Source organism: Acanthopagrus latus, chromosome 4 (genome assembly GCF_904848185.1).
Source record: "Acanthopagrus latus isolate v.2019 chromosome 4, fAcaLat1.1, whole genome shotgun sequence".
Lineage (NCBI taxonomy): Eukaryota > Metazoa > Chordata > Actinopteri > Spariformes > Sparidae > Acanthopagrus > Acanthopagrus latus.
The window spans coordinates 31,393,885-31,409,653 of NC_051042.1; the positions used below are offsets into that span (position 1 = coordinate 31,393,885).

Consider the following 15,769-nt stretch of genomic DNA (forward strand, 5'->3'; position numbering starts at 1 on the left):
AGTAAATAGTAAGGGCTAGTCGAAACTAAAAGATAGCTGACACAAGAGAGGACCAGATCCATCTCGCCTGCAGCCGCTCTTTAAATATTCAGTGAAAAATAATGGCATCCGAGGCGCATCACCTATAGTAACATTATTATCTTCATTTCTCAAAATCAGCCCGACTGAGAGCTTCGTTTGTCTTTTTCAGGCAATAAATCTGCTCGCACGGACGCTCCTGCGGGACCTCTTGCCCTCTTAAAACATCCCCACTGAGGGCGCGCTGCTGTGGGCGCACGATTCAGGGCGACGATGATGATGATGATGATAATAATAATATCAATAATAATAATAATAATAATAATAATACAAATTGGGGAGCTTCTCGTGACTTATTTGCAGGATTGGTTGACACATTGTTTTGTTACTGGCTGCGTCATATTGTAGAAATAGAAATGAAAAGGCCTTGACATCATTCAGCTCTCAGTAAAACACATCACGCAGTCATTCATTCTGGATTTGCTGCAAACGTCCCCGCTGGATGGCAAAGATATAAAGACAAACAAGTTGTATTGTTTTTTATTTATTTATTTATTTTTTTTGGTTCTCCCTGAAAGTTTAAACGGATGTTCGATGAGTCCACGTGGAGGTGGAGTGTGAGACTGACTCGCTCGCTAACACAAATAAATGTTTTGGGGCAGAAATTAAAAGCTGTATTTCAGATGCACAGACTTGTCTCCGCTGTCTTCGCCGCTGATCATCCCCGGCTCGCACCGAGCGTTTGGATCGGCTGTGCGCAATCAGAGAGAGAGAGAGAGAGAGACAGAGACAGAGAGAGAGGGGGGAGGAGGCAGGGCAGGGGAGGGGAGGAGGTGGAGGTGAATGGCAGCATGACTGAATAGCCCGGTGACCAATCAGATCCTCGATGGGCCGGGCTCCACATTGTCCCACTGCTGCACGGGCCCTCAAAGTTTGTTTATTCGCGGAATGCAGTGTGTGATGAAAACGTGTTAGTGTGTGACCCCCCTCTTTCCTTTTTTTTTTTTTAACGACTAATAATAATCAAATGAAACCGATTGGGACGTCGGGACGCGCCGTGGACTTTTTGGGAACGCGTACCGGTGCCATTTACGCACGGAACATGCTCGCGCGACGCTGCGTCTGAGCGCACCGGGAGAGCCCAGAGAACTCTTCAGAGAGTAGGTGTCGGTGTACAACACAACAAGAGCTGAATTACAACGATCTTGATGCGAGAGCGGAGGACGGGGGGAAACTACCGAGCCGCGGAGAGAGAGAGAGAAGAAGAAAGTTGGTTGGAGAGATCGCGGAGGGTTTGTTTTTTTTTTCTTTTTTCTTTTTTGAGTTCCAACTCCGTCCACATCTACAGGAGCAGGGAAGACGGCAAAGAAGAAAAAAAACTGCGATCGCCGCTTGATCAATGTGAAAGATTGAAAGATACTGTCGCAGGCATTGACTCGAGACGCTGACATTCCCCCGTAGTGGTCGAGATAAGCGGCTGACTCGGCTAACAGAAGGGGTTAAACCGTATCTGAAGGGAGAGTTTGGAAAACCCAGCCTTTCTTCCCCACACGGATCAACTCATTGGGTGGGAGCTGAGAGAGAGACAAGAGTCCCCAGCAAATCAGGAGCTAATTGATTAAAGAGACTTCATTTGAATAGGAGGGGGGCTGGCGAGGTGCCAATCGCCTTTCAAAGAAGCCCCCCCCCCCCCCTCCCCTGTATGATTAATCGCAGAGCATTATTGATAATCATAACGGGGCACATGCGCGGTGGATGGGCTCGATTTACGTAATTTTTGAGAAGGTTTTGTAGTCATTTTTTTTTATTCTTCGCCTGCCGATGTGCCAGCCAGCATGTCGCGGAGGAAACAAGCGAAGCCGCAACACTTCCAATCCGACCCTCATCTGCCCTTATCGGAGCACAATGGTGAGTCCAAGTAACCTCTCTGCTGCTTCCAAACCCCCGAGCAGCCCGGGAGAGTCCCACTTCTCTCGGGCTGCTTTTGTTTTGTTTTGTTTTTTGGTTTTGGTTTTTTTTTCACCGAGCATGTGTCGGTACCAGACAGCTCAGACTGAATACTTTGAACTGGACTTTTAGGACTTGTGTTTTATAGTTTTTTTTTGGAGAGGTTCTCTGCAGGTCTTTGGTGATGAAAGTGACACTTTTCGGGGGAAAAAGAAAAAACTTAATATCACGATTTCTCCTTTCTCTTCCAATTCACTTAATTCTGGTTTAAACAGGGAATTTAAAGCCGCGTTTATATATATTTTTAACACACTAAAGCTTCTAATATCGATATTATTCAAACTTTACTATAAAAGATAAATAAGTTGAAGATGATAACGAAAGCAAGCCACAGTGCGCGTTTCTCCTCAGCGTGTGTGTGTTTAAAACTTTTAAAACTTTTTATTCTGCTCTATGACTTTATATCTTATTTTAAAATCGTCTTTTGAAGCTGTTAAACGAAGCAGCCGGCTCAGTTTTTTCGCTCCTCTCCGAGGCTTCCCTGCGTTCAGCGGTGCAGCGCCGACATGGACCACCCTGTCGCTCCTTCCCCGGACTCCCAACTTTCTTTTTTTCCCCCCCGGACACAGATTATTCCCACCATCATCCCCTGCGATGTAAACTCAACGTGCAATGTTTTCCCTTTCTTATAAGTATTTAAAAACAACTCTTTAACCCTCCGTCTGTTTGGACACTATCTCGCTTTTCTGTGCGTAAAAGAAAAAGTTGGACGAAAGGAGGTCAAACTGCTGCAGAGAGCGCCGGTGAACACACGTCCTGAAAATATCCGCTTCGGTTTTTACTCATCGTTCACAGTTTTCTGTGCAGCATAAGAAAAGTCTCACTGACTCTGAGACACACACACACACACACACACACTCCACTCACACACACACACTCTTATTGTGTTTGCTTTGGTGCAAAATAATTAATACTTTTGTAAAAAACAAAACCAACATAGATTATTTATTTTTTTAAAAAAGGGCCTTTTGTTTTTTAATCCAGCGCCTTTAGAGAGGCTCCACGTTTGGAGACGATCTCTGGCCTCCTGTGTAAAAGACAAAAATAAAAACTAAAAAAAATCTTTATCCTCAGAGTGAAATCTCCTCTTGTAACGCTGCTGTTGTGCCCAAAAATGTGCAATCAGTTTTATTTTATTTTTTTTCACAAAGCGGTGTTGAGAAGAGACTGGATGGATCTCTGGTGCTCAGAGATTCAGAGGCCAGCAGTCGAGCTGGAATAGGAAGAAGAAGAAAAAAATTACAAAACTGTCAGAATTGAGTTTGAGATGTTTATCATAAATCTGAAAATAGAAATCTCCGGTGTGATCATCTTGTAGGAGAATAACAGCTGAGTGTCGCAACAGGACGTTGCGTTGTAACGTGTGTTGACGTTGATGACCGACTTTTTGGACTTTTTTATTTTTTTTTTTAAACTCTGGTTTTATTTCTCCACTAATTCAAAGACATTTCCTAATTTCACACGCAGTCTTATCTTTGCTCCGTCGTGCAGTGAGATCGAACTTATCCTCCGCAACATTTCATATTTTTCGTTATTACAATTTGCATATTAAAAAAAAGAAATGAAGAGCTGACAGTAATAAAAAAAATAAAATAAAAAAAAACATGTAGATTTAAAAAGAAAAAGATGCTATTTCTGTTACCTGTTGGACGAAGGCCTGTAAATATAATATAGGTGATGCAAAGAGCTCTCAAAGCCACATTGTGGGTTTTTTTTGAAAAAAGAAAAAGCATGTGCAGGTAATTCTGAGAGAAACACTTGCTTCTTTCAGCACAGCCATGAGCAGAAAAACGGGATTCTGCAGCTTCTCGTTTCACGTGATTTTTTTTTCTTTTTTTGTTTTTATAATTAATGCAAAACCCAGTTAATTCCTGAGTGCTTGCCTTTTTTGTCGTTGTTGCTGCATTTCTCCTTTAAATCTAATAAACTCAATGAAGAGTTGCTTTTGTCACCAACCCTGTGCAGACTGCAGGAAAAACAACATTTCCTCAGTTATGTCCAGGACTCTGCTGCTGCTGCAAGTCTGAATCATTGTTGTGTGTGTGTGTGTGTGATTTTATAAAAAAACAAAGGTATGTCCCATGTTGTGTATTTTGTTAAAGCTGTAGAGTTTAAACGTGCTGCCTGTTGGAGAGCTGCTGCTGCTGCTGCTGCTGCTGCTGCTGCTGCAGCCGGAAGTGAAAAACAGAAAGTCATTGTGCTTTGTAGCTGAATCCCAGTGATGCTGAGGGGGCCGTGGTGGCTGGGAGGTCGGGGTGGGAGCCGCGGAGGGTGGGATGTCGAGCTGTTTTAACCTTTGCCAGCGTCCCTCTGGGTGGAGGTGATGGGAGTTCAGGGCCACAGTGTGTTTCCCCCCCCTACTACCTCGCCATTGACCCCGCTGATCAGAGCTGCAGGCGGCCCAGCAAGGCCTCGGCTTTTTATATAAGCGTGTGTGTGTGTTTGAGCGTGAGGCCTTATCAATGTTGTGGCCATCCCCTTTCGCCCTTATCAGAGTGGCCCCCCTAGAGGGCAGATTGGCAGGGCAGCCCCCTTGTTCCCCCCCCTCCACCCTGCAAACAAGAGCGTTGTCATGTTGCCAGTGTTTATGTGGCATGAGTCTAAAGGTGTAGCCTGAAGGACTTGCTTTGCCTCTTTTTTTTTTTTCTTTCTTTCCTTTTTTTTTTCCCTCCCCTCCCTCCCCTTAAGCTTTAAGCATGTCACCGGGGCAGAGCTTCTTAGATTTGAGTCTTGTCCTGGACCACGGCAGCTTTAGTTGGAACCCCATCTAGTGTTCGGTGGGATGAGTCCTGAGGGCTTGGAGACGATGAGAGCAGAAACCCTCCTGAAGTTACAAGTGTCAAGAGGCTCACAGAGGCCCCCCGCGAAAAAATAATGTAGGAACTCTCTCAAAGCCTCTCCGTCAAACTTTGTTTTTTCCGACTAATCCTTCGCTTTTCTTGTCTCTCATATTCAGACTTTGGTCAGTCTCTTTTGGGACTCTGTCCTCTTGCTCTTTGTCTCTCCTGACGCCCTTTAGCCCCGGCGCACTGCTTACATTGTGCTTTTGATTCTATGGAAGTTTTTTTTTTTTTTTTTTTACAGACTCCCATCTTTACACCAGCTTGACTTTATCTTAATTTTAATTCGAAGTTAATCCTTGCTATTTTGGGAATTAAGCCTAATGCTAGCATCTGCGCTGTTTGCTATACTAGCCTTATGTGGACAGTGGATTTGTAGTCGTGCATTGATTTAGTTTTGATCCTCTCTTTTTTCAGTGTGTGTGTGTGTGTGTGTGTGTGTGTGTGTGTGTGTCGCCATGTGAAGTATAAAAAAAACACAACACTGCACGGTTCAAGGAGCAAATCTGTCGCCGTGTGAGCTTCTAAGTTATTGCTGAAATATGATTCTAATGTTTTGCAGCTGTGAGGACATTATTATTATTTTATTTATTTTTCTTCCCTCACATTCCAAACTTTAAGAAAGAGTACGTGAAGGGAGAACAGAAAAAAAAAAAGACTGTCCACTGCTGCATTGCCAGAAAATTTGATGAAAAATGTTTTCTCCACTTCCTGAATCAGTCAAATTGAACCGCACAGATTGTTTTGGAGGGGGGATAGATGTCACCTCTTATCTCTTTCCCTTCTTCTATCGATTATGTATTCTTGTTTAGGGTTTTATCGCTGTAATTATTTTGCATTTGAGTGTGAAAATCTTTTCATTTGTAGGATTTTTTTTAAAAAAAAACTTAAACCTGCATAGAATTTTGTCATAATTTAAATAACAATAAAATAAAACATTTAGGCTCTTTTTTTTAAAGTACGTGCACGACTGAGATGTTTAATTTAATTTCACTGTACACCCAAAATGCTCTAATAGCATTATGTGTAGCGTATTATTTTCATATCCTCTGTGTGGACCTCAGCACACACACACACACACACACACACAGACACACACACAGTTTATGGATTTATTAATTTTTCTATCTTCCAGAAGTTTGTTTGAAAAAAGTTTGTTTTTTTTCTTTCTCTTTTTCAAATGCCTCCTATGTTCACCCTCCTCGCTGTCATATGATCTGATTTTTTTCACACTTATTTGAGTACAGTCAGCCTCGAGAAGAAAAAGGGAAACGTGTTTATTTTAATCCTCGCATTTCTCACACGATGAATAAAACACTTTTCTTTTTTTCTAGAAATTAGCGCTCGGGATGTAGGTAGACGGGCGTGTGGGTGGAAGTGGGGAGGGGGTGGGGATTTAACATGAAAAGTTATCATTAAAGTTGAGTCTTCCCCCTGTTTGCATGGTTTGGTGGTGTGAGGGCCAGGGTTTACTGTCATGGCAACTTTGCGTTATCTGATGTCTCTGAGCAGAGAAACATTGAGGGAGATAATCCCTGAATTAAACAGGATCTGCTTTGAGTCGACTGAGATGAGCAGGGCCAGGCTGTGCCGACGATCCCCGCCGCTCCCATGCTGCGCGAACAATGGGAAGGCATCCTGTCTCTCTGTGGGGCAGGGCTGCACTTCTCTGGGTTTCATTTGCAAATGAATTCTTGGCCCTGATGAAAGTATTGAGGGGCCAGCGCCACAATGAAAGGAATTCATAGCGAAATGCAATTTGTAAATCAACTTGTATGTTAAACAGAGAGATTTGAGTGTGACAAAGAGGGGAAAGAATAAGGGGAAAGTCTGGAGCACAGCAGTGGCTCTGGGGGCAGGGTGTCGTCTTGCCTTTTTCACTCCCTCACTCGTCCTGTTTATCGAAATGGATTTTTAAGGAAAAAAAAAAAAAAAAAAAAAACCTGCTTCGCTTTTGAGAGACGGTCATTACTTTTGAATTTTCATCTCAGACGACAGCAGAAGTTTCTGCAACTGTTCTGCACATTAAGTGAGCTGGATGTGTCCAGTTGCTCAGTTTTGGCCAAGTTTGCGATGCATGGATTCAGATTCACCAGCCCACTCTTAAGTTAAGTCGTTCATTTTAACAAATCGTCTTTTTCGTTGCATTTCTCCTTGAAATAATTCACTGACGAGCTGCTGTTTATATGGTTTCTAATGTTTTGGAGTCAAAGTTTAGTCACAGTTATAGAAAATAAAAAGTCTGGTGACTTTTTTAAAAAATTCAACTTCTTAATTGTTTCTACATCCGTGACATTTGTCATATCACGATTTACTTCTCTCACTCTTTCAGCCTGTTTTTTTTTTCTGCCTTTGTTTTTTTTTTTTTTTTGCTTGTTGTGTTTAATGTGTGCACGTAACAGCCTGGTCGCCACAGGCTCTGTTGTTCCTGTCTCACTGTGACTGCAGCCTGAGTGGATACAAATTAGTTTAGTGACATAGATAACCTGTCCAAGATGCCCATAGTTGGCTGAAAATGAGCAAAGTTGACAGCAAATTGAAAGTCTAATAAGTCCTTCAAATGCTTGATTTGCGCCGAGTGGACAAGTAGACTTTGAAGGGCACGGAATATAGGAAATCAATGCCTTTCTATGAAATTTCATTAAGACTCAATGTCCTCACTTCACTCTATTCTATATTTTGATGGATTATCTGGAGAAAATGATTACCTTTGGTCGGGCTGATGAAACCCAGATGTGCATCTTCAAAGATCACTTTTAAGCAATATTTGAGTAGTTCCCATTGATTTTGTATCCTTTCTTATCGTGTTTCAGAGGCCACTGCATTGAATGAGGCCTTTTCTCATTTCTGTTGGCTTATTGTTGCCTTTCGATCGTTGTTTTTGTGAGCACATCAAGGGGATAAGTGTAAAACTGATTAACTTAAGATTAACAACAATGGAATTTGAGGAGATAAAGCTGCTTCTTCAGCTGCAAAACATCTCTAATCACTAATCCTCTGTTTCCTCTTTTTCAGGGGACACAGAACTTTGCTCAGAGGACCCCCCCTGCAAGGAGTCAGACGCCCACGTCTGTAGCAGATGTTGTGCTGAATTCTTTGAACTATCAGATCTTGAGGAACACCAGAAGAATTGCACTAAGAATCAGTTAGTTCTGATAGTGAATGAAAATCCTGCCTCCCCCACCGGAACTTTCTCGCCTGGGTCTCCGCCACATAATCCCGATGACCAGATGAATGACACAGCTAATAACACTGATCAAACAGAGTGCAGTGACCTTTTGGAGGCTCACACTCTTGAAAAAGACGAGTCCATGGACGTGGACGTTTCCGGAATGAGCAGCGGTCACGAAGAGGAAGGCAGTCACACGGAGAGCGGGAGCCCCATCGCCACAGTCGGAAGCAGGGTCACTTCTGGCCCTGCAGTCGGTACTTCAGCTGTGTCTGCCCCTCTGCCTCAGCTCAGTAACCTCGCTGAACTGGGGAACTTCTCCATGATCAACAGCAATGTCATCATTGAAAATCTGCAGAGCACCAAAGTGGCTGTGGCCCAGTTCTCCCAAGAGACCCGATCCAACGGGGGCCCCAGAGTGGCAGTGCCAGCCCTTATGGAGCAGCTCCTTGCCCTTCAACAGCAGCAGATCCACCAGCTGCAGCTCATCGAGCAGATTCGCCATCAGATACTGCTACTGGCCTCCCAGGCCCCAGAAATGCAGGTGCCCCCAACTTCTGCTCCAGGCACAATGGGGCCTGCTGCCAACCCACTGACCACACTCAGCTCACATCTCTCCCAACAGCTGGCTGCAGCCGCAGGCCTAGCGCAGAACCTGGCTAGTCAGTCAGCCAGTATTAGCAGCCTAAAGCAGCTGGCTGCAGCGGCACAGCTACCTCAGTCCAACCCGAGCAGCAGTGAGACATCTCAGAGCATTAGCACACTGGGGCCATCAGCAGTCAATGCCCAGTCCTCTGACAAGAGGCCGAGTCATATGAGCAGCCTCCACTCTCAGCTCAGCAACTCCTCACTAGCTAAGTCATCCACGCCAGCATTTGGAATGCGTAGCCTGTTAAGCTCTGCAGTGAATCCCCTTCTACCTCAGCCCCCACCTGGAAACCCCTTGTTCTCCAGCTCTCTGCCCAGTGTTGGCACCACCGTAGAGGACCTCAACTCTTTAGCAGCTTTGGCCCAGCGGACAAAAGGCAAGCCGCCAAATGTCACTTCATTTGAACACAAGAGCAGCACCGACGAGGCTTTCTTCAAGCATAAGTGCAGGTTTTGTGGCAAGGTGTTCGGGAGTGACAGTGCCTTGCAAATCCACCTGCGCTCTCACACTGGCGAGAGGCCGTACAAGTGTAATATCTGTGGCAACCGCTTCTCCACACGCGGTAACCTGAAGGTTCATTTCCAGCGTCATAAAGAAAAATACCCACACATTCAGATGAACCCTTACCCTGTTCCTGAGCATTTAGACAACATACCAACAAGCACCGGCATTCCATACGGCATGTCTATGCCCCCGGAGAAACCTGTCACCAGCTGGCTGGACAGCAAACCAGTTCTGCCCACTCTGACCTCCTCAGTCGGCATGCTGTTGCCTCCAACCATGCCGAGCCTGCCACATTTCATAAAAAAGGAAGATCATTCAATAGCCATAACTAGCCCTTCTGTTACTGCAAAGAGTGACTCAGGTGCTGCTGAGCCTTCAGCTAAAAGTGATGATGTAGTGTCTGAAGAGGTCGAAGGTGCAACTCTGCCTACCTCAAACGGAAAAACTGAAGAAGGCGGCCACTTATCAGGCTTAATGACAAATGTGAGCTCTGCCTCAGAGAGCACTGCCGACTACGCGACATCCAACAGCCCGCCCATGATGACCAACCCACTTATGCCTCTTATGTCCGATCAGTTCAAGGCTAAGTTCCCCTTTGGAGGCATCCTGGATCCTCTCCAGGGGTCAGAGACCTCCAAGCTACAGCAGCTCGTGGAGAACATTGACAGGAAGGTGACAGACCCAAATGAATGTGTCATCTGCCACCGGGTGCTGAGCTGCCAGAGTGCTCTGAAAATGCACTACCGCACTCACACTGGGGAGAGGCCATTTAAATGTAAAGTCTGTGGCAGAGCATTTACCACCAAGGGAAATCTTAAGACCCACTACAGCGTCCACAGGGCCATGCCTCCCCTTCGAGTCCAACACTCCTGCCCTATTTGTCAGAAGAAGTTCACAAATGCTGTGGTCCTTCAGCAACACATTCGCATGCACATGGGTGGGCAGATCCCCAACACCCCTCTGCCAGACAGTTACCCAGAGTCCATGGTCTCTGACACCGGCTCATTTGAGGAGAGAAACTTTGACGATCTGGAAAACTTCTCTGACGACAACATGGAAGGAATGGAGGAGGGCCCGGATAGCAGTGTGCCAGACACACCCAGGTCAGCTGATGCCTCCCACGACAGTCTATGTAACTCGCCGGCTCCCACTGAAATGGCTTACCAGGAGGGTCAGGAGAAAAACGGCCAGGAGAATACCGTCATTAATGAAACACAATTGCTACAAGCCAGCCAAATCAAGGCGATGGTAAATGGCTTAGCTGAGGGGGATTGCCTCACCAACGACTCCTCGTCTCTGGGAGGGGATGTTGAAAGCCAAAGCGCCGGGAGTCCAGCTGTGTCAGAATCTACCTCCTCCATGCAGGCGCCATCCCCCACCAGTTTGCAGCCACATCTACGCAAATCCCCCAGCCTCGAAGAAAGGCAGCAGAGGGCATTATCCTTTGAGCACACCAGTGCGAGCCTCCTGCACTCACACCCCTCCAACATCGGAGCCCTGGACCTGACATCTGTCAATCCCTCAAAAGACCCCGTTGGCATGATATTCGCCTTCCGTGAGCGTAGCACCATTAAGAACACATCCTGTGACATCTGTGGGAAGACCTTTGCTTGTCAGAGTGCCTTGGACATTCACTATCGAAGCCATACCAAAGAACGACCATTTATTTGCACGGCCTGTAACAGGGGTTTCTCCACCAAGGGCAACCTCAAGCAGCACATGCTGACACATCAAATGAGAGACCTGCCCTCACAGCTCTTTGAGCCCTCAAACACCAGCCTGTCCTCCAGCCCGACCCCTTCACTGCTCTCCGTCGGCTCTCTCAACAAACCAGAGGTCAACGGCTTCCTCCATGGCCTCCACCAGGAGAACAAGGAGATGCCCCCTGGCTTGGTGACGTCATCCGCCTCCACTTCCCCAGTGCTTTCTTCCGCTCCGCCACGCAGGACACCGAAGCAGCACTTCTGCAACACCTGTGGGAAGTGCTTCTCCTCCTCCAGTGCTCTGCAGATCCACGAGAGAACCCACACAGGGGAGAAACCTTTCGCCTGCAGTATCTGTGGACGGGCTTTCACCACCAAAGGAAACCTCAAGGTAAATGTTGAAACTTTCACAGTGCTCTTCTTGGTCTCCTCAAAGTTTTGTGCGTGAGAATGTTTGTGAAAAATGAGTCTCAGGGCTGCTATTTAGTTTTATACGGCGTGTCGGTGCATTAGGCATCAAGAGGTGGTAATGTTGTGTAATTAATTAATGGCACAGACTCTCTGAGAAAAAATGACCTTAGTGGAAACGCTGAATCACACAACTAATATGATTATTGGGTAGAAATTCCAGAATGTAATCAGCTAAGAATGATTCAGTGCACAGAATTAATTATCTGAGGCAATCATTGTGCGCTAGGTCAGTCCGTAGTTTTCCATGACGGACTCTCTGAAAACTGTCACAGGCCTCGATCGTTAAGGAAAAGATCCTGCGCAAACATCTACAGTGAATTGAACATAAAAGCACAGTTGTTTTCTTTTTGTTTTTTGTTTTTTTTTTTGAGTGTGACAATCCTTAATCCCAAAAGAGGAATTTGGGACACATGTAAATGATTAATTATTAAAGGTTGTAGTAAGTCAAGCACTGGTCTGGTACAGAGATTCCTGTGTTTTTAGTTAAAGTTTCTCCACTAAAATTAACATAAAAAGTATTTTGCAATAGGTTTTTACATAAAATAGCTTTACTTGAATGTGTCAAGGATTATGAAACAGAATTAAAAAAAAATGTGTCTGTCATGGAAAGGGTATTGGCAGAGGTGAAATGTCAGATGCAATCCTGCCCGGTTCAATGAAACTGGACAGTGCAATTTTACCCCCCAAACCCCGTGAGATGAGCAAATTAAGGTTTAGATTAAACAGCATGTATCAGTCTTGCCAAAATAAGATGTTTACACCATGCTGGTACCTCTCACAGCAAAGGCAACTAGCTGGTCTGCTGCACCCAGGGTGTGAAGCTATTTTAATTTGGAGTCGAGCATTATTGTTATTTTTTCCATTGCATCATCTCATGTGCAGCTCTCGTGGCCAAGTTTGTAAACATCACTAATTTTCATCCCTCTCATTGCTCTGTCTCTCTCTCTCCTCCCTCCCTTTTATATTCGCCCTCTCTCCCCTCCCTGTCTCGCTCTCTTCGGTGTAGGTTCACATGGGCACACACATGTGGAACAGCGCTCCCGCCAGACGTGGCCGCCGGCTCTCCGTGGACGGGCCAATGGCCTTCCTGGGTACCAACCCAGTTAAGTTTCCTGAGATCTTCCAAAAGGACATGGCATCACGGGCGAGCAACGGGGACCCGGCTAGTTTCTGGAACCAGTACGCTGCGGCGTTCTCCAACGGGCTGGCGATGAAGACGAATGAAATCTCTGTCATCCAGAATGGAGGCCTACCACCCATGTCAGGCGGCGTGGGGAACGGGGGCAGCTCTCCCATCGGCGGCCTGACCGGCAGCCTAGACAAGCTGCACAGCATGGAGCCCAACGCTGCTCTCGCTGGTTTGGAGAGGATGGCCAACACAGAGAACGGGGCCCACTTCCGGTTCACGCGCTTCATGGAGGACAATAAAGAAATCGTCACCAGTTAGAGCGACTGCCCCGCGGGTTGCGCACAGACACGTGAAGATGCCTGACCGGCATATTGTACACATGTAGACACACACACAGAAGAAGAAGAAGAGAAAGAAAGAGAACAAGACAGGGACAAAATCAACTGAACTGCTTTGCTCGCCATCGAATCTTTACGAACACGAGTGTGAAGACAAGTTGCTTTTTTTGTACAATGTACATGTTATAGTTTTAAGGAGCTTATTTATTAGTGGTTATAACCTTGCTTGAAACCAAGTGGAAGCATTAACAGTTTAGGTTTTTGTTTTTGTTTTTTTTTTTAAGCCAGAATGGGTATGGGTGCTTAAAAAAAGAAAAAAAAAATGTGCTTTTTGAACTATCTGGGTAGATATCCTTACCTTTGGCATTAAGTTATTTTTCTGTCTGTAGTAGCTATAACCGAACTGTCGATGTTCATGTGATGCATTAGCCCTGTAATAAGCAAACAGACTTGCTGTAAATAATGTACACTGATCTTCTGTAGATGGTCTAACATCCGTGTGTTCATGCCCTCCCTCCTCCTCATCCTCTTCCCCCTCAGCAAAAACAAAACAATGAAATTCAGGCAATGGGACTAAATGATGTGGTAGTTCCTTTTCTTTCCAGTTGCTATTTACCTTTATTTTATTTAAGGAAGACAAAACATTGAAGTTTGCTACAATTCAAGGGTTTCTTTTAGTGTTAACTCGTTTTTGTTGTTACTGTTTCCATGTAATGTACTTTCTACTTTTTTTTTTTGTTTACTTCCATATTTTTTTTTCCTCCTCAATCTCTCTCTTTTATTTTTCTTTATTATTTTTTTTGTTTTGTTTTGTTTGTTTTTTGTTGTCGCTCGTACTTTTTTTGGTGTTGTTGAAAGCAAAAGTCAGAAGGGAACAGAAGTCGGTCTGGCCTACATTTCCTGGTTTTCTGGGACTGAGACAGCCAAATCAAAAAAAAAAATTAAATAATAAAAAAAAAAAAACGAGCAAAAGGATCCTTCCTTTTAGTTTCTTCGCTGGATTTCCACGTTGCTGCTATGTCCCAGCATCCTCACTGACATCAAGTGCAAAAACGTTTGTGTGTGTTGACGCTTCTGTAAATACGTTCAGACGTGGAAATACAAACTCCCTCATATGAAAAAAAAAAAAAAAGAAAAAAGAAAGAAAGAAAAAAATGTACATATAGCTCACACAAGAGAATTCCATCACGGCCAGGGGACAAAAATGATAGTGTTTTTATAAATATAAATATATATTGGGTTTGACAACCTTCGGACTGTTACATGCACTTTCTTGGAAAGTTGGAAGATCTTTATGGGTCCAGTTTCTCTACACTTTAATACCTACTAACAACTAAGATACTGTAATTCTTTACTCTAATAATCAAATACATCAGTTTTCCAAAAGAAACAATGTGTGTGTGTGTGCTTTTATTTCCCCCCTCTTCTTTTTATTTATCATGCCACTGAAAAAAAAAAAACATACTGACACTCTTTTATTTATTTATTTTTTTCTTCATCAGTCATTTAATAACAGAGGAGCAGAAAAAAAACTTTTGCACTGGAGCAGTTTTGCGCACCGCAGCTTGTGTTTTCAGCCCCTCTGCGGACAAACGGAAGCAGAACCGGCACCGGTGACGTGAGCGCCTCCCTTGCTCTTTTAATTTAAATCATGATCGCCGTTTCGACTTCATAATTCCCGTTGCCAATCCTTGAAATCGCCAATTAATCGCTAATCCTTCGGAATCAAGTAGGACTGGAGGATTTTTGTATTATTTTTTTTTTACGCGCAAAGGGAGGGAAGGGCAGATTTTAATAATAATAATATATATATATATAAAAAAAAAACAAACAAACAACGACCTCTCAGCGGGGATTAACACTTGATTTTTTTGTGAGTGGTATGAACACTTGAACTCCGGAGGTGTTAGTGATTCAGTTCCTTTTAGAGGGAATAAGTGCACGTTTCATTAAGAATGCGACGATCTAATTATTTGGCACAAAAGCGTCTCTTCCCCCCCCACAAAAAAAAAAGAAGTTGTCAAAACGATCACACGGTCGTGAGGATAAAGCCTCTGACGTCTCTAAAGGCTTCTCTCTCTCTCTTTTTTTTCTTCCTCTTCTTCTTTTCTTTACTCCTTCTTATTCAAACTGATTTTTCCCCCTTTTGTATTTCAACAGCTGCATTTAATTTAACACATCGTTGCACATCCTGCAACACAGGATCTGTTAATTTCTGTCCAGCATCCTCGGCGCTCTCTCTCTCTCTCTCTCTCTCTCTCTCTCTCTTTCTCTCCTCCTCCTCCTCCTCCTCCTCCTCCTCCTCCTCCTCTCCAACAAAGCCGAAATCCCCAATATTTACGTTTTGTATTTCAAGACGTCGGAGCTAAATGATCCTTGCCCACAGTGCCTGTTTGCATTTTTTTTTTTTCTTTCACATCTGTTCCACCGAGCTCCGTTTGTGCAGCACGTCGCTCCCTGAGAGATTCCTTCAAAGACAGACAGAGAAATCAAAAACTTCCCCAAATAATCCAAATAATGAAACTTCAACTCATATCAAAATCTACTTTTATTATTATTATTATTATTATTATTATTATTATTATTATTATTATTATTATTATTATTATTATTAATGCTTTATTTAATTCAAGATATCAGGAATTGAAATAATACAAAATAATCACACATTTACTTAGAATCATATCAAATATTGAATGTGTGTGTTTAAGATGATATTTCTAGGTGGAGGCATGGTGACTCATATTTTTGTGTTTCTTCCATTAATATGCTGGAAACAGAAAACGTGCAGGACTCTTCCTCTTCCTCTCTGTCTCTCTCGGTGTGAGCAGAACCCCCCACAGCACCGAGCGTTGGACCCGGCCTCTCGTTTCCTCGCTTTAAGTATCGATTGAGCTGTGCAGTATTACAGAAACACTTGAATCTCAGGTGGCAGGAATGT

General features: G+C 44.1%; 1 protein-coding gene across 2 annotated transcripts; it reads left to right on the forward strand.

Annotated features, from left to right (window-relative positions):
- Positions 1–945: 945 nt before the first annotated feature.
- On the forward strand, positions 946–14,218 carry sall1a (spalt-like transcription factor 1a). 2 transcript variants are annotated; one of them, XM_037096287.1, is made up of 3 exons: positions 946–1,926; positions 7,881–11,281; positions 12,368–14,218. In XM_037096287.1, exons 1-3 carry the CDS (start codon positions 1,854–1,856, stop codon positions 12,806–12,808), a joined length of 3,915 nt encoding a protein of 1,304 aa, XP_036952182.1. In that variant the 5' UTR covers positions 946–1,853; the 3' UTR covers positions 12,809–14,218. The 2 variants fall into 2 exon arrangements, with proteins under 2 accessions (XP_036952182.1, XP_036952183.1); XM_037096288.1 differs by lacking the exon at positions 946–1,926 and adding an exon at positions 4,769–4,901.
- Positions 14,219–15,769: the final 1,551 nt, after the last annotated feature.